The 25,285-nt window shown below is 37.7% G+C and overlaps 1 protein-coding gene across 1 annotated transcript in view; it reads right to left on the bottom strand.

Annotated features, from left to right (window-relative positions):
• The window catches only part of MALRD1 (MAM and LDL receptor class A domain containing 1), a 595,589-nt gene that overhangs the window by 352,463 nt on the left and 217,841 nt on the right, over nucleotides 1–25,285 (bottom strand). Inside the window, exon 24 of the mRNA XM_069547391.1 lies at nucleotides 23,497–23,710. Within this exon, the coding sequence (XP_069403492.1) occupies nucleotides 23,497–23,710 (214 nt within the window). The remainder of the gene's footprint in view (nucleotides 1–23,496; nucleotides 23,711–25,285) is intronic.

Below are 25,285 nucleotides of genomic sequence, written 5' to 3'. Positions count from 1 at the left end.
AGCTATGGTTTTTCCAGTAGTCGGGTATAGATGTGAGAATCAGACTGTAAAGAAAGCTGAATGCTGAAGAACTGGTGCTTTTGAACTGTGGTGTTGGAGAAGACTCTTGAGAATCCCTTGGACTTCAAGGAGATTCAACCAGTCCATCCTAAAGGAAATCAGTCCTGAATATTCATTGGAAGGACTGATCTGAAGCTGAAACTCCAATACTTTGGCCATCTGATATGAAGCACTAACTCATTTGAAAGTTCCCGATGCTGGGAAAGATTGAAGGCAGGAGGAGAAGCGGACGGCAGAGGTTGATATGGTTGGATGGCATCACTGACTTAATGGACATGAGTTTGAGTAAACTGCAGGAGTTGCCGATGGACAGGGAGGCCTGGCCTGCTACAGTCCATGGGGTCACAAAATGTCGGACACGACTGAGTGACTGACCTGAAGTGAAGTGAAAGTTGTTCAGTCGTGTCCAACTCTTTGCAACACCATGGACTATACAGTCCATAGAATTCTCCAGACCAGAATATTAGAGTGGGTAGCCTTTCCCTTCGCCAGGGGATCTTCCCAACCCAGGGATAAAACCCAGGTTTCCCACATTGCAAGCAGATTCTTTACCATCTGAGACACAAGGGAAGCCCAAGAATACTGGAGCGGGTAGCCTATCCCTTTTCCAGAGGATATTCCTGACCTAGGAATCGAACCAGGTTCCCTGCAATGTAGGCAGATTATTTACCAACTGAGATATCGGGGAAGCCCTACGGATGCAAGAAGAGTTTTTCATTTTTCAGTCTGTTCAGACTTTTACTTGTAATCAAAACAATAGGTTGCTGGCAATTTCTGAGCTCTTCACATACAGAACCAGATAGTGGGAATTACATTAACACCTTTTTACAATTCTGCTGCTAAATGATAAAGGCGGCTGACACCAAAGAATTGATGCTTTTTAACTGTGGTGCTGCAGAAGACTCTTGAGAGTCCCTTGGACAGCAAGGAGATCAAACCAGTCAATTCTAAAGGAAATCAACTGTGAATATTCATTGGAAGGACTGATGCTGAAGCTCCAATACTTTGGCCACCTGATGCGAAGAGCCGACTTGTTGGAAAAGACCCTAATGCTGGGAAAAACAGAAAGCAGGAGAAGAAGGAGATGACAGATAGTTGGATGGCATCACTGACTCAATGGACATGAGCTTGAGCAAACTCCAGGAGACAGTGAAGGACAGGGAAGCTTGATGTGCTGCTGTCCATGGAGTTGCAAGAGTTGGAGATGACTGAGCAACTGAACAACAACAATACAATAGGTTGCCAGCAATTTCTGAGCTCCTCACATACAGAACCAGATACTGGGAATACACAAACACCTTTTTACAATTCTTCTGGTAAATGATAACACTAACAATGTTAGTAAAGATGTTATAAAACTGAGAATGTATTAGTAAGTGCAATATCTTATAAATATATGTTTGGGACAATTTTCACATTATTCAAAGTAAATTCACATGCTGTGGCATAAAACCAATGAGTGATTAATTGGGCAATAAAAATGTACTGTTTAGAATTACTTGCCAACAGTAATTCTTTATTAAGTCCTATGTGAATATTACAAAGTGAAAGAGAAAATCTGTAAGATCGTAATTATATGTAAGCTGATGTTCAAAACTGAAAATACTTAAGAAGGTAAGTTGCAATATGTCAAGGTATATTTAGACAAAGATTTTTCTCTTAAAGACAGCACATTTGAACAACTGCTCAAATAAATAAAATGTAATAAATTAAAAATTTAATAAATAAAATTTAGATGATTTTATCAAAATGAGAGTAGGAATGATTCTGCTGCCAAACTCTCAGGAAAGGGAGGGCAGGTCAATACCCCGGCAGAAGTCACTGAAATTCCTGGATGAACAAGCTATTTCATTACATGGGACTCTTTAAGAACTACCAAGGCATCAAATCTGTGTTTTTTCAGGGAAGTCCCTGACAGTCCAGTGGTTAGGGCTCAGCACTTTCATTGCTAGGGCCAGAGTTCAATCATGGTCAGGGAATAAGATCCCACAAGCCACACAGCACAGTCAAAAAAATAAAACACATCTTTAAAAGAAAAATCTTTTTTATTTATGGAGGTATTCTTACTGTTAACACATGTCAGATAAAATTTTTAGTTCAGAATACTAAAGTTCTCCCAGGTATTCTCTCAAAGGACAGGGAAGTAAATCTCACTAAAATAATAATGAACCCCAACTCATTATCTTGTTTATAATCTGAACTCTTGTCTTGGTTAAGAATATAAATGAAGTAACTAATTCAGTTGCCCTTACATTAGAAAATCTAACAACCCCTGAGGACCAGATTTCCATATGGACCAGCATCTAAAAAGGCCACTTGTATAAGGAAATGATGCGCATTGCTAAAAGACCGATTTGTTTTTCTAAAAAAAAAAAAAAAAACAAATAAAATACAGCTGCATGAATCTCTATAACATAAATAATATTTCTGCTTTTGATATTTTCTATAGGTTTGAAGATATGTTTCCTTGGAAAGTTTTATTATAAAATGTCAGTGGAGAAAACACAAGGAGGCCTAAAAGCTGTTTGAATTTCACATCACTACGGTAAGGAGGGGCAACTTATGCTTTCATTTTCTACTATTTCCCATTGGTGCCAGGTGAGACAAGTAACAAGTAGTCTTCTGTGCAGATGCCAATTCCTGGCATATCATGGAGCAATTAATGCCAATGCCAGACAAGTATGCCCTCAGGAGGAAAATGATCACCTTTGTCTACAGCTGTGTCATCCATCAAACCAGTTTTTCCCTTTCAAAATGCTATTATTTTTCCATGGATCGATATCCTTATAAGTATAAAATATCACTTTCATTTAAAATGTGCATAGTTTTGAAAGAACACGCCTTTTAAGATCTTACCATCAAATCTCTAAAATTAAAATAGCATTATATTCATTTGTCCCTTTCATATACATTTTAATTATTTATTTTAAATTGAAGAATAGTTGCTGTACAATATGTTACAGGTATACAATATAGTGATTCATAAATGTCAAAGGTTATACTCCATTTATAGTTATTATAAAATATTAGCTATTTTCCATGTGTTGCATAATATATCCTTGGAGCTTATATTATACCTAGTAGTTTGTACTTCTTAATCCCTAACCCACATATTACCTATATTACCTCTCCCCTCCTGCCTCCTCTCCCTACTGGTAACAATGAGGTTGTTCTCTGTATCTTTGAGTCTGCTTCTTTTTTGTATTATTCACTAATTTGTTGTATTTTTTTAGAATTCACATGTAAGTTATATCATGGAGATTTGTCTTTCTCTGACTTATTTCATTTAGCATAATGCCCACCAAGTCCATCCATATCGTTGCAAATGGCAAAATCGGATTCTTTTTATGGCTGAGGAGTATTACAATGTATGTATGTGTATACACACACACACACACACACACAGACACACACACATCTTCTTCACCCATTCATCTGTTGATGGAGACTTAGGTTGCTTCCATATCTTGGCAACTGTAAAAATTGCTGCTATGAATATCGGGGAGCATGTATTCTTTTGTATTAGTATTTATTGAGCACATTCTATCAATAAAGCACATTTAAGAAACTGGGAAACAGCCTGGAAACAGGGCTCCATTGTATTAATCAGAACATAACATCAGGGCTTGAGCATTTTCTTTATACATATTATTACACTTAATTCCCACATCTCTATATAATAGTTATTATGCTTATTTTGGTCAAAGAAAAAGCTAGAGTTCAGAGTTAAAGTACTTTGCTTAGTACTATCTAGTAAGTAGCAGGACTATGAGTTTAAGAATGATATGACAGAACCCCTGCACCAGTATTCCCCATTATAATGAGGTACACAGTGGCTGGGGGTAGAGGCTACAAAAAAGAAAAAATACAAATAATACAGGGTAAGAAAATATATGTGTCTATAAGGAAATGCTCTAGGAGATTTCTTCTCTAGGATAGGGAGCTACATGAAGATGGCTGTGATCCAGTTTGGCTTGATTCTTCTTAAGGTGGCATTGTTCATCATTTAACTCTGCTCATCTGAATTATGAATGTCCAACAGATATCAATTTGCTGCACAAAGGAAGTACGTTCTTCACAGTTGCCAAGAGACAGAATATGATCAATCTTATAAATTATATCCCTCACTGAGAGATTTCAAAATACACTAGCATATTAAAAGCTCCATGAATTCCCACAATATAGAAACTCTCTTTATATAATGAAGTCTATTCCCAACTTATTTAACTAAGGAATCCTTTTACTTGCTTATTTAGAACTATGAACAACTTTAGAATACTATACTGCTGATAATGCACACAGCAAGGTCCACAAATCCTAACTAAAAACAAACCAGCTATAAAAATGGTACAGATGAACCTATTTACAAAGCAGAAACAGAGATACAAATGAGAACAAAAATATGGACAAAAAATATAGAGAACAAAAATACAGACACCAAGGGAGGGAAAGGGGGGTTGGATGAGTTGGGATTGACGTGTTTATACTACTATATATAAAATAGGTAACTAATGAGAACCTACTGGATAGCACAGGAAACTCTATTCAATGCTCTATGGTGACCTAAATGGGAAGGAAATCCAACTAAGAGGATATATATATATACACACACACAGTTGATTTGCTTTGCTGATGACACCACCCTTTGCAGAAAGCAAAAAATTAAAGAGCCTCTTGATGGAAGTGAAAGAGAAGAGCGAAAAAGTTGGCTTAAAGCTCAACATTCAGAAAACGAAGATCATGGCATCTGGTCCCATTACTTTATGAAATAGATGGGGAAATAGTAGAAACAGTGTCAGACTTTATTTTGGGGGGCTCCCAAATCACTGCAGATGGTGACTGCAGCCATGAAATTAAAAGATGCTTACTCCTTGGAAGGAAAGTTATGACCAACCTAGATAGCATATTCAAAAGCAGAGACATTACTTTGCCAACAAAGGTCCATCTAGTCAAAGCTATGTTTTTTCTAGTAGTCATGTATGGATGTCAGAGTTGGACTATAAAGAAAGCTGAGCACCAAAGAAGTAATGCTTTTTAAACTGTGGTGGTAGACAAGACTCTTGAGAGTCCTTTGAACTGCAAGGAGATCCAACCAGTCTATCCTAAAGGAAATCAGTCCTGAATATTCATTGGAAGGACTGATGCTGAAGCTGAAATTCCAATACTTTGGCCACCTCATTCAAAGAATTGACTCACTGGAAAAGACCCTGATGCTGGGAAGGATTGAAGGCAGGAGAAGCGGACAACAGAGGATGAGATGGCTGGATGGCATCACTGACTTGATGGACATGAGTATGAGTAAACTCTGGGAGTTGGTGAGGGACAGGGAAGTCTGGCGTGCTGCAGTCCATAGAGTCACAAAGAGTCGGACAGGACTGAGTGACTGAACTGAACTGATAAAGCAACTATACTGTGACAATTTTTTTTTTTCAAAACTAGCAAAAAACAAACTTAAAGAAGTTAGTTTCCACCAGTTCTGAGTGGGGCACTTTCCTTGGGGAATTGTATTTGTTTCTTAGGGCTGCTGTAACAAAGTATAACAAAGGGGGTGGATTTAAACAACAGAAATTGACTCTCTCTCAATTAAAGATCTGAAATCAAGGTGTCAGCGGCACCATGCCCTCCCTGGTATGGGAGGCGTATCCTTTCTTACGTCTTCGTCTTCGTAAGCATACAGGTAGTTATGGGCAATCTGAGCGTGCCTGGTCCTGTCCACAGCACTCCACTCACAAGGCATTCACCCTGTGTGTCATCACGTCCTCTTCCCTCTGGGGGTCTCTGCTCCTACTTCTCTCTTCTTACAGGGACACCAATCACCGGGTTTGAGCCCACCTAATCCAGTATGACTTCATTTTAATTGGCTCCATCTGCACAGACTGTTTCCACCCAAGGTCGCATTCACAGGTCGCATTCACAGACTTGGTGAACGTGAGTCTGAGTGAACTCCGGGAGATGGTGATGGACAGGGAGGCCTGGCGTGCTGCGATTCACCGGGTTGCAAAGAGTCGGACGCGACTGAGAGACTGAACTGAACTGAACTGTATTATAATTCAATAAAAAGAAAATAGAATTTGTCATTTCCATATTTCATGTCCCACCATATTAAGCAGAATCACAAAGAGTACAAATAATAATATTCGTAATGGATATTTTTGACATGACCTTGATTTTATGGGAATATTTCCATTGTTTCCTTCTTTAATTTGATAGACCATTGTTAACTTATTAAAGTAACACCATTCTGTATATATTATAAGAAATGGTTGTTATATTTCAGAGAATATTTTCAGCACCTATCAGTTTACTGTGACAGGTTTTAGTGACTTGGTTACATTAACAGTCTGTTGCACTAAAACATTTTTGAAATGTAAGATTCTCATCTCAAAGTATATGATTGTTACATTACTGAATTTAGTTTGCTGGTGTTTTAAGTTTTGGCACATTTATATTCACAAGGAGGTTTAACTTTCATTTTATTTTCTAATTTCTGGAGTCTTCATTATCAGTGATATATTAGCTTCATAAAATAAATTCTATCATTTCATATGGTTGGAATAGTTTCTTTGGACCTTATCAATTCATTTGAAAACTGATAGCACTCAGCAGTAACTATCCGAGGAGACAAAATCGGAGGACATTTGTTGATAACTTTATTTGATACTTAATGGTCTATTCAGGTTTTCTGCTTCATTAGTTTGATTTTGGTCATTTTTCTGTGAAAAAAACTAACCATTTCATTGACATTTTCAAACTAGCACAGTTATTAGTTTCCATATACTTGTTAATTTCCCTTAAGCAAACCTACATTTGTATGTATTTTTCCTTTTTTAAGATAAAAAAAATTGGTGTTTTGTCTACTTTTAAAAATTACATATTCTTGTATTTATCACTTGAATTGTTTTTTTTCCAAGTTAATATTTCTTTCTCTTGATTGTCTTAATATGATGTTATTTTTTGCAATATTTTATTTTGAAATAATTTCAAGCTTATAGAAAAGTTATAAGAATTGTATAAGTATTTTCTGTCTACTCTTTAACTTGATTCTTATATATCTACATTTCCCTATTTGTCTATCTATATATGCATATGCATATCTATATAAGAATTTCAGAAAAATCTGAAAGTAACTTAGAGATATAGCATCACTTCATTAATATTTTCATGTGTCTTTCTTGTAAACAAAGATGTTTTCTTACATAACCACAGAAAAACCACAAAACCAGAAAATGTGACTTTAATACTAATATCTAACACACAGTTCATATTTCAATTTGTCAAGTATTCTGCCTAAGTCCTTTATAGTTATCTTTCTCCTTGGTTCAAAATCTAATCCAAGTTAGATCACACATTGTATTAAGTTGTCGTGAATTTTATTTTCTTGTCTACAAGAGTTTTTCATCCTTTCTTTTTCTTCCTTTGCCTGGATATGTTCCATGAGGCCAGGCCAGTTATTTTAGCAAGTACTTGAATTTGGGTTTGTCTGAGGAATCCTGGTGATTAGATTCAGATTATGCATTTTAACAGAAATACACAAGAAGTTTCATTCAGCCATGAAATTAAAAGATGCCTGCTCATTGGAAGGAAAGATATGACAAATCTAGACAGCATATTAAAATTCAAAGATATCACTTTGCTGACAAAGGTCCGTCTAGTCAAAGCTATGGTTTTCCCAGTAGTCATGTATGGATGTGAGAGTTGGACCATAAAGAAGGCTGAGCACCGAAGAACTGATGCTTTCACGTTGTGGTATTGGAGAAGACTCTTGAGAGGCCCTTGGGCTGCAAGGAGATCAAACCAGTCAATCCTACAGGAAATCAATACTGAATATTAATTGGAAGGACTGATGTTTAAGCACCAATACTTTGGCCACCTGATGTGAAGAGCTGACTCATTGGAAAAGCCCCTGATGCTGGGATAGATTGAAGGCAAAGCGTGGGGGGAGGGCAGAGGATGAGATGGTCAGATAGCATCACCTGCTCAATGGACACGAATATAGCAAACTTGGGAAATAGTGGAGAACAGAGAAGCCTGGCATGCTACAGTCCACGGGGTGACAAAGAATCAGACACTACTTAGCAACTGAACAAGTGTGAAGGATAATCTATTGATCTGTATGATCAATACATATAATATTAACTGTATAAACTAACTGAACCTTATACCATCAATGAATAGGTAAAAATCAAACTTTTAAATATAATTCTATTTGCAGTCCTTTAAAAGTGAAACGCTTAAGTACAAATCTTATAAAATATGTATAAGACTTACAAGCTGAAAACCACAAAACATGGGTGAAAGAAATCTAAGTCTTAATAATGCAGAGACAAATGGCTCATGGATTGGAACACTCATCCTAGTAAAAGTCTTATTTCTCCCAAACTGATATATGTGTTTAATAAAATTCTTATCAAAATTATTTCACTTTTGATAGATATGTAGATGATTTTTTAAAAATGCAAAAGCCAGGCCAAAGAAACTGGAATAACTGATGCTATTCAGTTGAAAAATAAAATAGAAGGACTTGCTGCATCTAATTTCAGGATTTATGACAAAGTTTTAGTTCCTAAGACCATGTGGCATTGATGAAGGAACAGACATATGGATCAATGGAGCAGAATACAGAACCCGAAAATAGCTTCACACAAGTACAACCAACTAATATTTGACAAATATGCAAATACAGTTACAGGCAGGGAGGTCAGTTTGTTAATGGTGATGAAGCAACTGGATAACTATTAGCAAAAAATTAAAAATGTGCCCTAAATCTCACATCTTCTATAAAAACTAACAAAATGGAGCATACATTTAAATGTACAATATTAATACTATACTTTTAGAAGAAAAAAAGAGAAAATCTGGAAAAACTCAGTGAATTATTTTTACCATATCAAAAGCATTATCCCAAAAGGGAAAGATCAATACACTGGACTTCATCAAAACAAAACTCCTTACTCTTTAGTGCCACACTATGTAATGTGCCACTCATATCAGCCAAAGGACTTATTTCTATAACATATTAAGAACTGTGAAGACTCAGCAGTTTGAAAAAAATCTGCTTAGAAAATGGACAAAAAAGACACGAAGAAACATTTCACCAGACAACAGAAAGATGACAAAGAAACATGTGAAAAGATGTTTAACACCACGAGCTACTAGGGAAAATGCAAATAAATATCGTGATGAGATATTCCATACCAACAGGAAGAGCAAAATAAAAATAAAATAGTTACAATACCAAATGCTCACAACAATGTAGACAAACTGATCTCTCATACATTGCTGGTGGTTACATAAAACGGTATAGCCACTCCAGAAAATGGTACTATGTGGAACTATGTACATTCCACATAGTGGAACATAAGGCAGCAATAAAAAGGAACAAATAAACACACAACAACTTGGATGGCTTTCAGGGGGGTTATGCTGAATGAAATTTAAAAAACAGTCTCTAAAGGTCACATGGTATATTTACATAACTTTCTCAAAATGACAAACTATGAGGTAGAGAATGAAGCATAGCTATTGAGCTATATCATTATATTGTGATGTGATATCCTTTCTATTGCCTTGTTTTGTTAAAATAATGGTAATAAATTCTACAAATACTTTACAAACTGTTTCACAGACACAAAACAATTGTTCTACAAAGAGCATATTTGGTTTTCATACTAAAAAAACTGGGGGCATAAGGTATTGGGAAAAATTCTATTTATAGTATCAGCTTTTTGAAAATTCACACTGCAGGATCCAGAGAAACCCCTCACATAGAAGTCTGTCTTCTCTGAAATGCAGTACTTGGATGCAGTCTCAAAAACGAAAGAATGATCTCTGTTTGTCTCCAAGGCAAACCATTCAATATCACAGTAATCCAAGTCTGTGCCCCAACCAGTAACACTGAAGAATCTGAACAGTTCTATGAGGACTTACAAGATCTTTTAGAACTAACACTCAAAAAAATGTCCTTTTCATTATAGGGGACTGGAATGCAAAAGTAGGAAGTCAAGAAACACCTGGAGTAACAGGCAAATTTGGCCTTGGAATGCGGAATGAAGCAGGGCAAAGGATAATAGAGTTTTGCCAAGAGAACACACTGGTCATAGCAAACACCATCTTCCAACTGCACATGGACATCACCAGATGGTCAACACCGAAATCAGATTGATTATATTCTTTGCAGCCACAAATGGAGAAGCTCTATACAGTCAACAAAAACAAGACTGGGAGCTGACTATGGCTCAGATCATGAACTCCTTATTGCCAAATTCGGACTTAAATTGAAGAAAGTAGGGAAAACCGCTAGACCATTCAGGTATGACCTAAATCAAATCCCTTATGATTATACAGTGGAAGTGAGAAATAGATTTAAGGGCCTAGATCTGATAGATAGAGTGCCTGATGAACTATGGAATGAGGTTGGTGACACTGTACAGGAAACAGGGATCAAGACCATCCCCATGGAAAAGAAATGTAAAAAAGCAAAATGGCTCTCTGGGGAGGCCTTACAAATAGCTGTGAAAAGGAAAGATATAAGCATCTAAATGCAGAGCTCCAAAGGATAGCAAGGAGAGATAAGAAAGCCTTCCTCAGTGGTAAATAGAAAAGAAATAGAGGAAAGAAATAGAGAAAATAGCAAAGAAATAGCAAAGAAATAGAGGAAAACAACAGAATGGGAAAGACTAAAGATCTCTTCAAGAAAATGAGAGATAACAAGGGACCATTTCATGCAAAGATGGGCTCGATAAAGGACAGAAATGGTCTGGACCTAACAGAAGCAGAAGATATTAAGAAGAGGTGGCAAGAATACACAGAACAACTGTACAAAAAAGATCTTCATGACCCAGATAATCACAATGGTGTAATCACTCACCTAGAGCCATACATCTTGGAATGTGAAGTCAAGTGGGTCTTAGGAAGCATCACTACAAACGAAGCTAGTGGAGGTGATGGAATTCCAGTTGAGCTGTTTCAAATCCTGAAAGATGATGCTGTGAAAGTGCTGGACTCAATATGCCAGCAAATTTGGAAAACTCAGCAGTGGCCACAGGACTGGAAAAGGTCAGTTTTCATTCCAATCCCAAAGAAAGGCAATGCCAAAGAATGCTCAAACTGCCGCACAGTTGCACTCATCTCACATGCTAGTAAAGTAATGCTCAAAATTCTCCAAGCCAGGCTTCAGGAATACATGAACCGTGAACATCCAGATGTTCAAGCTGGTTTTAGAAAAGGCAGAAAAACCAGAGATCAAATGGCCAACATCCACTGGATCATGGAAAAAGCAAGAGAGTTCCAGATAAACGTCTATTTCTGCTTTATTGTCTATGCCAAAGCCTTTGACTGTGTGGATCACAATCAACTGTGGAAAATTCTGAAAGAGATGGGAATCCCATCTCTTGATGGGATTCCCATCTCTTGACCTGCCTCTTGAGAAATCTGTATGCAGGTCAGGAAGCAACAGTTAGAACTGGACATGGAACAACAGACTGGTTCCAAATAGGAAAAGGAGTACATCAAGGCTGTATACTGTCACCCTGCTTATTTAACTTCTATGCAGAGTACAAGCTTCCAGCCCATGATGTACTCTGGGAGAAATATCAATAACCTCAATTATGCAGATGACACTACCCTTATGGCAGAGAGTGAAGAGGAGCTAAAAAGCCTCTTGATGAAAGTGAACGAGGAGAGTGAAAAAGTTGGCTTAAAGCTCAACATTCAGAAAACGAAGATCATGGCATCTGCTCCCATTACTTCATGGGAAATAGATGGGGAAACAGTAGAAACAGTGTCAGACTTTATTTTTTGGGGGGCTCCCAAATCAGTGCAGATGGTGACTGCAGCCATGAAATTCAAAGACACTTACTCCTTGAAAGGAAAGTTACGACCAATCTAGACAGCATGTTGAAAAGCAGAGACATTACTTTGCCAGCAAATGTTCATCTGGTCAAGGCTATGGTTTTTCCAGTGGTCGTATCTAGATGTGAAAGTTGTACTGTGAAGAAAGCTGAGCACCGGAGGATTGATGTTTTTGAACTGTGGTGTTGGAGAGGACTCTTGAGAGTCCCTTGGACTGCAAGGAGATTCAACCAGTCCATCCTAAAGGAGATCAGTCCTGGGTGTTCTTTGGAAGGACTGATGCTAAAGCTGAAACTCCAGTACTTTGGCCGCCTCATGCAAAGAGTTAACTCATTGGAAAAGACTCTGATGCTGGGAGGTATTGGGGGCAGGAGGAGAAGGGGACAACAGAGGATGAGATGGCTGGATGGAAATACCGACTCGATGGACATGAGTTTGGGTGAACTCTGGAGCTGGTGATGGACAGGGAGGCCTGGCGTGCTGCAATTTATGGGGTCGCAAAGAGTTGAACACGACTGAGTGACTGAACTGATGACTACCTGATTTTGTAATTTGGAAAATATTATTCTAATTCATGTCACTTACAAAACTGAGTTGGTGAGAGTGGGGATCAGTGTCAATAATTTTGGAAAGACAATGAAAGCTTCCTGAGCTCCAGTCACTTGACTACAGCCTGCAAATAATAAATTCCTGAAGCTTAAGATAGCTGATCATTTCCAGAAGGTTTGGTTTATTAACATTATGATACCTGACCTACTTTCTAACATAATCTCCCACAGAAAACAAAAGCTATTCATAGTGCGTGATGAATAAAGTCTCTGAAAATATACCAGTTGTTTTCAAGGTGATGTAAAGTTTATGAAAGTTCATGTTGGGAGTATATATTTATATATTATATATTTATATATTCTCTCCCACTTTTATCCATTCAAAAATCCTTTGTACTTACTCTAATGCCCATTCACACTGTGAATGTTTAGGTATTTATTTCTCTAGCTAGACAAGAAGCTCAGCAATTCATGTAATATCTTATTTTTCTTTGTTTTCACTCCAGGTCAATTATATTAATGTTAGAGATGCCCAGTGTTTTCCAAATAAATAAATTAAAAGGAAATGTCCAGTATGCAAGGCTAGGTCAGTGGTTTTTGATGCCCAGGACGGTGGACACTGTTGCACTCTCATAAAGGCAGTCTACACCTTTAAATTCATTTTAGACACAACTGAGCACAAATTCTGAAATGCTCAAAAGTTTTAGGTGAAGCACTGGATATTGATGGAGACATAAGCTTCATAATATAACCTTGTGTGTGTATGTGTGAGTCATTCAGTCATGCCTGACTCTTTGTGACCCCATGGACTGTAGCTCACCAGGCATCTCTGTCCATGGAATTCTCCAGGCAAGAATATTGGAATGGGTCACTATTCCTTTCTCCAGGGCATCTCTTCAACCCAGGGTTTGAATCCAGGTCTCCTAAATTGCAGGCAGATTCTTTATCATCTGAGCCACCAGGGAAGCCCCAATATAACCTTACAGTGAGTAAAACATTCAGTTCAGTTCAGTTCAGTCGCTCAGTAGTGTCTGACTCTTTGCAACCCCGTGATTCGCAGCACGCCAGGCCTCCCTGTCCATCACCAATTCCTGGAGTTCACTCAAACTCACATCCATTGAGTCTGTGATGCCATCCAGCCATCTCATCCTCTGTCGTCCCCTTCTCCTCCTGCCCTCAATCCCTCCCAGCATCAGAGTCTTTTCCAATGAGTCAACTCTTCGCATGAGGTGGCCAAACTACTGGAGCTTCAGCTTTAGCATCATTCCTTCCCATGAATATATCAGGACTGATCTCCTTTAGGATGGACTGGTTGTATCTCCTTGCAGTCCAAGGGACTCTCAGGAGTCTTCTCCAACACCACAGTTCAAAAGCATCAATTATATATATATAATCAAACAGTAGCCCCTTCTCCCTCCAACATTCATCAGTTTACTTAAAGAGAGAAAGAATTCTGCTATAACAAATAAGAAAGGACATTCAGGATGTAAATGAGTCAACTCAAATGAAGGATAACTGTTTAGGGGAATTACAGTCATACATTCACAGAAACCAAAGGAAATTGTTGGTGATGTGGAAATGATACCTAAAGGGGTATGTTTTGGTTATTGCTGGCTTTTAAAACATTCTTAATTTAAAAAAAATGATTCTATTATAGAAAATATCACTCGGCTCAAACCCACTGCTTTTTCATTCTTTATTTAAATGTCAATTTCTCAGTGAGAACTTCTCTGATGGCCCTGTTTAAAACTGTAACCATCACTATAAGCATTTTCTTTCTCATTTTTCCCTATTTCACTTTTTTGCCAGAGCACTTATCCTTATTTTACTGCATTATTTTATTTACTCTGTTTTGTCTGTGTCCACCTACACTACCACCATCCATAATGGAAGCTCCATGAGAGCAGGAAGTTTGTCTGTACTGTTCATAGCATTAATCCAAATAGCTAGAAGAAACCCTCACACATGATAGATACTCAATAAATATTTCTGAATAAACACACAAATGTTTATTCTTTAAAATTTCTTAAAATCACCAGTAAATTATATCAGGCAATTAAATATATATACAGCCATTAAATCTTGACTAGAGTATGAATCAATCAATTAAATTCATTAAAATATCACTCATTATCAGAGAAATGCAAATCAAAACCACAATGAGGTACCACTTCACACCAGTCAGAATGGCTGCGATCCAAAAATCTGCAAGCAATAAATGCTGGAGAGGGTGTGGAGCAAAGGGAACCCTCCTACACTGTTGGTGGGAATGCAAACTAGTACAGCCACTATGGAGAACAGTGTGGAGATTCCTTAAAAAATGGCAAATAGAACTACCTTATGACCCAGCAATCACAGTGCTGGGCATACACACCGAGGAAACCAGAATTGAAAGAGACACATGTACCCCAATGTTCATTGCAGCACTGTTTATAATAGCCAGGACATGGAAACAACCTAGATGTCCATCAGCAGATGAATGGACAAGCAAGCAGTGGTACATATACACAATGGAGTATTACTCAGCCATTAAAAAGAATTCATTTGAATCAGTTCTGATGAGATGGATTAAAGTGGAGCCAATTATACAGAGTGAAGTAAGCCAGAAAGAAGAACACCAATACAGTATACTAACACATATATATGGAATTTAGGAAGATGGCAATGACGACCCTGTATGCAAGACAGGAAAAAAGACACAGATGTGTATAACGGACTTTTGGACTCAGAGGGAGAGGGAGAGGGTGGGATGATTTGGGAGAATGGCATTCTAACATGTATACTACCATGTAAGAATTGAATCGCCAGTCTATGTCTGATGCAGGGTGCAGCATGCTTGGGGCTGGTGCATGGGGATGACCCAGAGAGATGTTATGGGGAGGGAGGTGGGAGGGGGGTTCATGTTTGGGAACGCATGTAAGAATTAAAGATTTTAAAATTAAAAAAATAATAAATTAAAAAATAAATAAATAAATAAATTAAAAAAATACAGAATCACTTTCAATATTTAAAACATTAATTATTGCCCATATATAAATCCTGATATATTTGTATATGTCAATAAAGAATAAAATCATAGCTCTCCCCTCACCAGAAAACTTTTTCAAATGTTTGTCTGTTTAAATGAGTGTTTCTCAAGTTTTAGTGTGTGTGTATATATATATATATACATATTTGTTAAAATGCAGTTTACAATCTATAAGGCTGGGGTGGAGCCTGAATTCTAATAAAAATTCTATTTGTCTGTGGACCAAAATTTGAGTAACTGAGTTAGGGAAATTTTCAGCAGTGTTAAATTGAACATAAATGTAATATTAAAAAAGGATATTTTTTAAAACATTGCATCCAATAAGAAAAAAGTGTTTAAATATATTGGAATAAATTTAGTAAGGCTACTATTAAGTAACTGAGTATAAGAGTTTGATTTACTGTTTATCACCAAGTGTCTAACAGCTGGTGTTCTTTCACCAAGAGGGAACACTAATGTGAACTATGGACTGTGGTGATAATGACAACTCCAGTGTGACAAATCAACCCTCTGGTAGGCAACATGTTAGTCAAAGGGAGGCTGTGCATGTGCGGGAGTTGGTTTTGCTGTGAACATACAAGTACTTTAAAAATAAATTCTACTGAAAAATTTAAAAGACAGCTTACGGAATGAGAAAAAAATATTTGCAAATCATATACTCAATAATGGCTTAATATCCAGAATATATAGATAAATCCTTCGTCCGAGGTCAGGGCGGTGGCCGGGAGGACACATCCCGCGTCCGAGATCAGGGGTGGCCAGGAGAAGTCACAAGCCACCTCGTGCCCGAAGCCAGGGGCAGCAGCTGGGAGGAGCCACCCACGCCTGAGGCCAGGGCCAGCAGCCGGGAGGAACAACCCGAGGAGTGGTGGCTGCCAGGCACAGGAGGGACCTAGAGGAGCAATCCCACGTTGAAAGTCAGGCGGTAAGGAGATACCCCTCGTCCAAGGTAAGGAGCAGCAGCGGTGCTTTGCTGGAGCAGCCGTGAAGAGATGCCCCACGCCAAGGTAAGAGAAACCCAAGTAAGATGGTAAGTGTTGCAAGAGGGCATCAGAGGGCAGACACACTGAAACCATACTCACAGAAAACTAGTCAATCTAATCACACTAGGACCACAGCCTTGTCTAACTCAATGAAACCAAGCCATGCCTGCGGGGCAACCCAAGACAGGTGGGTCATGGTGGAGAGGTCTGACAGAGCGTGGTCCACTAGAAAAGGGAATGGCAAGCCACTTCAGTATTCTTGCCTTGAGAACCTCATGAACAGTAGGAAAAGGCAAAATGATAGGATACGAAAAGAGGAACTCCCCAGGTCATTAGGTGTCCAATATGCTACTGGAGATCAGTGGAGAAATAACTCCAGAAAGAATGAAGGGATGGAGCCAAAGCAAAAACAATACCCAGTTGTGGATGTGACTGGTGATAGAAGCAAGATCTGATGCTGTAAAGAGCAATATTGCATAGGAACCTGGAATGTCAGGTCCATGAATCAAGGCAAATTGGAAGTGGTCAAACAAGAGATGGCAAGGGTGAACATCGACATTCTAGGAATCAGCAAACTAAAATGGACTGGAATGGGTGAATTTAACTCAGATGACCATTATATCTACTACTGTGGGCAGGAATCCCTCAGAAGAAATGGAGTAGCCATCACGGTCAACAAGAGAGTCCGAAATGCAGTACTTGGATGCAATCTCAAAAACGAAAGAATGATCTCTGTTCGTCTCCAAGGCAAACAATTCAGTATCACAGTTATCCAAGTCTATGCCCCAACCAGTAACGCTGAAGAAACTGAAGTTGAACAGTTTTATGAAGACCTACAAGACCTTTTAGAACTAACACCCAAAAAAGATGTCCTTTTCATTATAGGGGATTGGAATGCAAAAGTAGGAAGTCAGGAAACACCTGGAGTAACAGGCAAATTTGGTCTTGGAATGCAGAATGAAGCAGGGCAAAGGCTAATAGAGTTTTGCCAAGAAAATGCAGTAGTTATAGCAAACAACCTCTTCCAATAACACAAGAGAAGATTCTACACATGGACATCACCAGATGGTCAACACCAAAATCAGATTGATTATATTCTTTGCAGCCACAGATGGAGAAGCTCTATACAGTCAACAAAAACAAGACCAGGAGCTGACTGTGGTTCAGATCATGAACTCCTTATTGCCAAATTCAGACTTAAATTGAAGAAAGTAGGGGAAAACGCTAGACCATTCAGGTATGACCTAAATCAAATCCCTTATGATTATACAGTGGAAGTGAGAAATAGATTTAAGGGTCTATGAACTATGGAATGAGGTTGGTGACACTGTACAGGAGACAGTGATCAAGACCATCCCCAAGGAAAAGAAATGCAAAAAAGCAAAACGGCTGTCTGGGGAGGTCTTACAAATAGCTATGAAAAGAAGAGAGGCAAAATGCAAAGGAGAAAAGGAAAGATATAAGCATCTGAATGCAGAGTTCCAAAGAATAGCAAGAAGAGATAAGAAATCCTTCTTCAGTGATCAATGCAAAGAAATAGAGGAAAACAACAGAATGGGAAAGACTAGAGATCTCTTCAAGAAAATTAGATACCAAGGGAACATTTCATGCAAAGATGGGCTTGATAAAGGACAGAAATGGTCTGGACCTAAGAGAAGCAGAAGATATTAAGAAGAGGTGGCAAGAATACACAGAACAACTGTACAAAAAAGATCTTCACGACCCAGATAATCACGATGGTGTAATCACTCACCTAGAGCCATACATCTTGGAATGTGAAGTCAAGTGGGTCTTAGGAAGCATCACTACAAACGAAGCTAGTGGAGGTGATGGAATTCCAGTTGAGCTGTTGCAAATCCTGAAAGATGATGCTGTGAAAGTGCTGGACTCAATATGCCAGCAAATTTGGAAAACTCAGCAGTGGCCACAGGACTGGAAAAGGTCAGTTTTCATTCCAATCCCAAAGAAAGGCAATGCCAAAGAATGCTCAAACTACCGCACGATTGCACTCACCTCACATGCTAGTAAAGTAATGCTCAAAATTCTCAAGCCAGGCTTCAGGAATACATGAACCGTGAACTTCCTGATGTTCAAGCTGGTTTTAGAAAAGGCAGAGGAACCAGAGATCAAATGACCAACATCCACTGGATCATGGAAAAAGCAAGAGAGTTCCAGAAAAACATCTATTTCTGCTTTATTGACTATGCCAAAGCCTTTGACTGTGTGGATCACAATCAACTGTGGAAAATTCTGAAAGAGATGGGAATCCCAGACCACCTGACCTGCCTCTTGAGAAATCTGTATGCAGGTCAGGAAGCAACAGTTAGAACTGGACATGGAACAACAGACTGGTTCCAAATAGGAAAAGGAGTACATCAAGGCCGTATATTGTCACCCTGCTTATTTAACTTCTATGCAGAGTACATCATGAGAAATGCTGGGCTGGGAGAAACACAAGCTGGAATCAAGATTGCCAGGAGAAATATCAATCACCTCAGATATGCAGATGACACCACCCTTATGGCAGAAAGTGAAGAGAAGCTAAAAAGCCTCTTGATGAAAGTGAACGAGGAGAGTGAAAAAGTTGGCTTAAAGCTCAACATTCAGAACATGAAGATCATGGAATCTGGTCCCATCACTTGATGGGAAATAGATGGGGAAACAGTAGAAACAGTGTCAGACTTTATTTTTTTGGTCTCCAAAATCACTGCAGATGGTGACTGCAGCCATGAAATTAAAAGATGCTTACTCCTTTGAAGAAAAGTTATGACCAACCTAGATAGTATACTCAAAAGCAGAGACATTACTTTGCCGACTAAGGTCTGTCTAGTCAAGGCTATTGTTTTTCCTGTGGTCATGTATGGAAGTGAGAGTTGGACTGTGAATAAGGCTGAGCGCTGAAGAATTGATGCTTTTGAACTGTGGTGTTGGAGAAGACTCTTGAGAGTCCCTTGGACTGCAAGGAGATCCAACCAGTCCATTCTGAAGGAAATCAGCCCTGGGATTTCTTTGGAAGGAATGATGCTAAAGCTGAAGCTCCAGTACTTTGGCCACCTCATGCGAAGAGTTGACTTATTGGAAAAGACTCTGATACTGGGAGGGACTGGGGGCAGGAGGAGAAGGGGACGATCCAGGATGAGATGGCTGGATGGCATCACAGACTAATGGACGTGAGTCTGAGTGAACTCCGGGAGCGACTGAACTCAACTGAACTGATAGATAACTCCTACAACTCAACAATGAAAAAGTACACAATCCTATAAAGAAAAACACAAAGGACTTCAATAGACATTTATCCAAAGAAGATATGTAAATAGCCATTAAACACAAGAAAAGATGATTAAAACTGTTAGTAATTAGGGAAGGACAAATCAAAACCACAGTAAGAGTCTGCTTCATACACATTCTGCTAAGTCACTTCAGTCGTGTCCAGCTCTGTTTGACCCCATAGACAGCAGCCCACCAGGCTCCTCCGTCCCTGGGATTCTCCGGGCAAGAATACTGGAGTGAGTTGCCATTTCCTTCTCCAATGCATGAAAGTGGAAAGTGAAAGTGAAGTTGCTCATCTGTGTCCAACTCCTAGCGACCCCATGGACTGCAGCCACCAGGCTCCTCTATCCACGGGATTTTCCAGGTAAGAGTACTGGAGTGGGTTGCCATTGCCTTCTCTAGAATGGCGATAACTTTACAAAAGTTGGGAAGGGGAATAAGTATCAGCTAAGTCCAAGATCACCTTTGGGTTATAAGATAAACACTAGGGCTGTAACACAAAACATGATGACTATAGGTAGCATTGCTGTATGGTGTATTTGAAATAAAGAGATTAGATCCTAAGTGTTCTCATTACAAAGAAAAAAGGTTTTTTCGCCTTCTTATTTTTGTAACTATCCTAAGCTCCCTAATATTGCAATTTGCTCTCCATTTTTTATCTCCTTTAATTTACTCTATAGTTTCTCCTACAAAATATATCATTTACCACCTTCTGCCACACTCTGTAATACATATACACACACACACGTTGTGGGACTTTTGTCTTCTCTACTTCTCTTGCTCATTCTTGATGGAGTCTTGAATATGTTATCAGTCTTTCCAAATTCTCTCTGACATTTGTGTTCTATTCCATTAGTTTATATTGCAAGCTAATTAATTTCTAATGTAAGAATTTAAGTACATAAAATTTTCACTAAGCACTTTCTTATCTAAATATCATAGGTTTTTTATTGCATTATTGTTATTATTTAGTTAAAACATATTCTAGCTTTTACTATAATTTTTTGGGGGGAGCCATGGGTTATTAACCATGTTTTTCTTCTAAGTAACAGGGATTTTTCTAGTTTTTGCCTTAGAAATGATTTCCAGATTAACTCAAAGGATTAATCCATGTCACTTTAATCCACTTAAAATTACTGATATTTACTTAGTGTTTAATAATTTTGTATGTACTTGAAATAGATGTCTGCAGTTGAGAAATACAGATTAATACAAGTGCCCATAAGTTCAGATTATTAAATAATTATGCTGGTCAAATATCCTGTATCTTTGCTAATCACAGTTCAGAATTAAATTATTTTGAGTTTCCCTGAGATACTCTTGGTTGTGTACCAACAATAAATATCCTAATTGGAATATATAGGAAAACAAAAGCGTGACAGTTTTGTAAGGAGCCTCTAAACCAATGGGAAAAAACTGTTTAAGATTTCAGATTTCTTAGATACACAAATCACTTTATTTTTGACTATGTTCTATATTTTATAATATTTTATATCATAAAATAAAAAGTAATATTTCAACTTTCAGCCAAATTTCGCTTCCTGAGCCTATACTGCTACGGAAAATTAAAGCCACAGATACTTTGATTTATAAAAGATTATTTTATTTTCCTCCATCAGAAATAGTCTATGTCTTTAAGAAACCGAAACTCCAATACTTTGGCCACCTCATGCGAAGAGTTGACTCATTGGAAAAGACTCTGATGCTGGAAGGGATTGGGGACAGGAGGAGAAGGAGACGACAGGATGAGATGGCTGGATGGCATCACCGACTCAATGGATGTGAGTTTGGGTGAACTCCAGGAATTGATGATGGACAGGGAGGCCTGGCATGCTGCAATTCATGGGGTCGCAAAGAGTTGGACACGACTGAGCAACTGAACTGAATTGATATAAAAAGAAATCACGTTCATGTAATAAGATCCAATGTTGAAATGTGGGGTTTTTTGTTTTTTGTTTTTGTAAGGTTTGCTGTAACTTGGTTATTTTTTCTAAGGAGCTGAAAAAATATTCTTCTTATGTAATATTGTGAACTAATTCACCTTTTTACTCCAGTATTACTGATATCATAGCCCATTCAAATCACAGAGAGACTGGGAAATTGGTTCACCAAAAAGCACCTTCTGATACAACTTTCTCTCCAAAGGCTTATAATGATTTTTGTCTTTAGTTTTCCATACAAAAGAGCTACCAAGACGACAAATTCCAGTGCATTTCTCTGACCCTCTCAGTATATCAGTATCCCCTTCCAAGCACAGATAGAAGATGCCTAGAGATATTCATAACATTATTATCTAAGCACAAAGAGTAAATTTCAGCCAGAAATAAAATGTTACTGTAAACACTGAAAAAAATGCATTAAATCATATCTTGGGAAAGATATAAATTGGCAACATTACAAATAAAATTCAAGAGCATAATATCTGTTCTATTTGACTGATAACCTAACAAATTTGTGAGATACTCATATGAAAATGACAATGAAGAAAATGGAAAAACGTTCAATGCAGAAAATGACTAAAAATGCAGCAAAAAATATTCATAAGATACAGATAAATATTAATTAAGAATATACGAGTAGCCAAACAGTTTTGCTTGGTTTCTATATAAGTAACAATGGATATTATAAGACATAATCCACAATTGAGGAAACAGTTATTGGATAGAAACAAGATTTGTACATCAATAAGATCTTTGGTTTTCCTAAGATTCAGCTGTACATAGAGGTGGTATGGTACTATAGCTTTGGCAAAGCAGTGAATCATAAACCAAAGTACCTGGAAACTTGGATCAACTCTGCCAGTACCAATTTTATGAAATTTGACCTAATCTTAGCCATTCTTGTCAGCAGCTTTATCCATGGAATTCACTAATAATTAATACCTTTCCCCCTTACCCCTTGGGTTTCTGTGATGACCAATTGGAGATTAATAGATAAAAGGGCCTTGAATGTTGAAAGTTGTAAATAAACATGAGCTCTTATTATACTGAAGTTGTTCTTGTGATTCCAGATTTGGTTTCAAGAGGCAAAAAATAAAAAAGATCAAACTGAAACACACTAGCCCTGAAATTATTACTAGTAATAGTGGAATAATTTGTCAGCCTCCATTTTGACAATTTGTATTCCCCTCATTTGCAATGAAATGAGGCAACAATGGACTCTGTTGCACCATTTCACTGACTTCCCTGGATGAGCACACAAGGCCCATTTAGCTAAGGATGGTTTAATAGGTGCTGTTTATTACAAGTTGATCTCTTATAACAATATTACACAGCTGATAAATATTTCCCTTAGGAGATAATTTTATACACTATCTGGATATTGATTTTTTCTTAATCCACTTCTCCCAGATCATAATTGACTCAAGGGAAAGATAATTCTCAGAAATACATCAAAGCATCAAGGCTCGTCAGCCCTGCATGAGTTGGCATTGATGGATGTTTGGCTTGTCTTCTTCTCCAAAATTTATTTCATGAAGAAAATACATGTTTCAATTCAGTTTGTCTTTGAAGACATCTGTTTTCCAGTTAACCTCCAATTCTTCACACACAAACACAAAGTCACTGACTAGTTTCAAATGACTAAAGTAAATTAAGTATTGCATTTAGAATCATTAAAATGTATTTGAATGGTTAAACCACCTTACTTGCCTAGGCTTCTCCAATTATTCTCTGTATTTTTCAAAAATGAGCCCACTGCAGGGAAGGAGGCTGTAGAGATAAAGATGGCAGGAAGGAAGCAGAACACATGCACTCACCACAGATGAAAGGAGTCTCATCTGAATTATCAGCACAGTCATTCACAAAATCACATAGCTTGTCCTTGGCAATGCAGTGCTTGTTAGCGCACGTGAATTCTTGAGCAGTACATGTTCTGTTTGCGCTTAGAAGTGGGGAACAATCTTGAAAGGAAATATCATCCACTGCTACATCTCCTATGTAACTGATACCACGTTTTGCCCTGAAGATAATCTTTAAAAGAAAAAAATAAAACAACTAAAAAAAACAGCATCAGTAGACTGAATCAAAACCTGGGAGACTGGGATAAATGTACATATACTATCGATGCTGTTGTTGTTTAGTTGCTAAGTCATGTCGACTGTTTTGCTACCCCATGGACTTCTCTGTCCATGGGAGTTCTCAGGCAAGAATACTGGAGTGGGGACCCTTTTCCTTCTCCAGGTGATCTTCCCAACCCAGGGGTCATACTCATGTCTCCTGCACTGGCAGGGAGATTTTTTTTTTTACCACTGAGCCACCTCAGCTTGGACACACTTTTGATACTACGTATAAAATAGATAACTAATGTGAATCTACAATATAACACAGGGAATTCTACTCAATGCTCTGCAATGACCTAATTGGGAAGAAAATCCAAAACTGAGGGGACATATATATACATACATATAGCTGATTCACTTTGCTTTAGGGTAGAAACTAACACAACGTTGTAAAGCAATGCATTCTAATAAAAATTGTTTAAAAATTTAAAAATAGAATTCAAAACCTGGGACAAACAGTAAATACAGTACAGAAGAACATAGGGCTTGAATCTGATAAAAATGATCCTGCAATCCGTATGACAAAACTGAGCCAGGAAGTTGGAGGGACATTGAAGATCTGTACCATACTCAACACATAGGAATGTGTGAGTAGCAACACTATTGCCTCTTGTCGAGATTTTTGAAGATGGGGCCTAAGAAACTGGCAGGAGTCACCTGTCACTGCTGCCTCTGTAAATCTCAGGGCCAAAACAAGACCTGTGCACTGGAGACCCTCAACGAACATAGATAGGAGGCCAACCAGGTGACAGAATGTACCTGGAGATGGAAGATACAAGCATACTTTTTAAAAAAAATTTTATCCACTTCTTACCATTTTTCTGATCTATTAAACTCAACTAGTATTTATCAAAAACATACAAACCTCAAAACTATGAATTTTAAAAAAATTGGCCACCTCTTTGGACTTGAAATAATTGTTATTTGCCTTTGATTAATGGATGTTATGAACACAATTCTTAAGTGTGTCACTGTTGGTCAGTGAGATATCACTTCTATGGATTTTGATAGATATGATGGAAAATAGGAGTAACAGTATTCACTAAAATTTTCTAAGTGAAACTAATTCAAATAGTTTCTATTAAATTTTTCTACAAGCTAAATATGTATTTGTGTGTTAACAGGAAATAGTCATATATTTTAAAGCAGACTTAGGACAATTAGAAATGAGTTAATAAAAGATACCTGTTTATTGTCATCAAACTCACAAACATCTTTTTACCAAATCTAAACAACTATTTTTCTTGAAAGAAGTAATTAGTTTTTCCTTAAGATATGATATATTTTTATACTATTATATGAAAAACCTAGGTGTTTTCCTTTAAAGATAATAACTGAAAATTCACATCTTTTACATTATAAAAAATATACATTTTATGTACAATAAATTCATGTATCAAAGTTACATAAAAGGAAAAATTACTTTTTTTATAGCAGTTGTACTAGAAAAGAAAAATAAATTTGTAAGATATATTAAGATCTTGGC

The sequence above is a fragment of the Ovis canadensis genome, chromosome 13 (assembly GCF_042477335.2).
Source record: "Ovis canadensis isolate MfBH-ARS-UI-01 breed Bighorn chromosome 13, ARS-UI_OviCan_v2, whole genome shotgun sequence".
Classification (NCBI taxonomy): Eukaryota; Metazoa; Chordata; class Mammalia; order Artiodactyla; family Bovidae; genus Ovis; species Ovis canadensis.
Note: the sequence above shows the minus strand (reverse complement) of the source record. Positions and strands in the feature narration are given on the sequence as shown.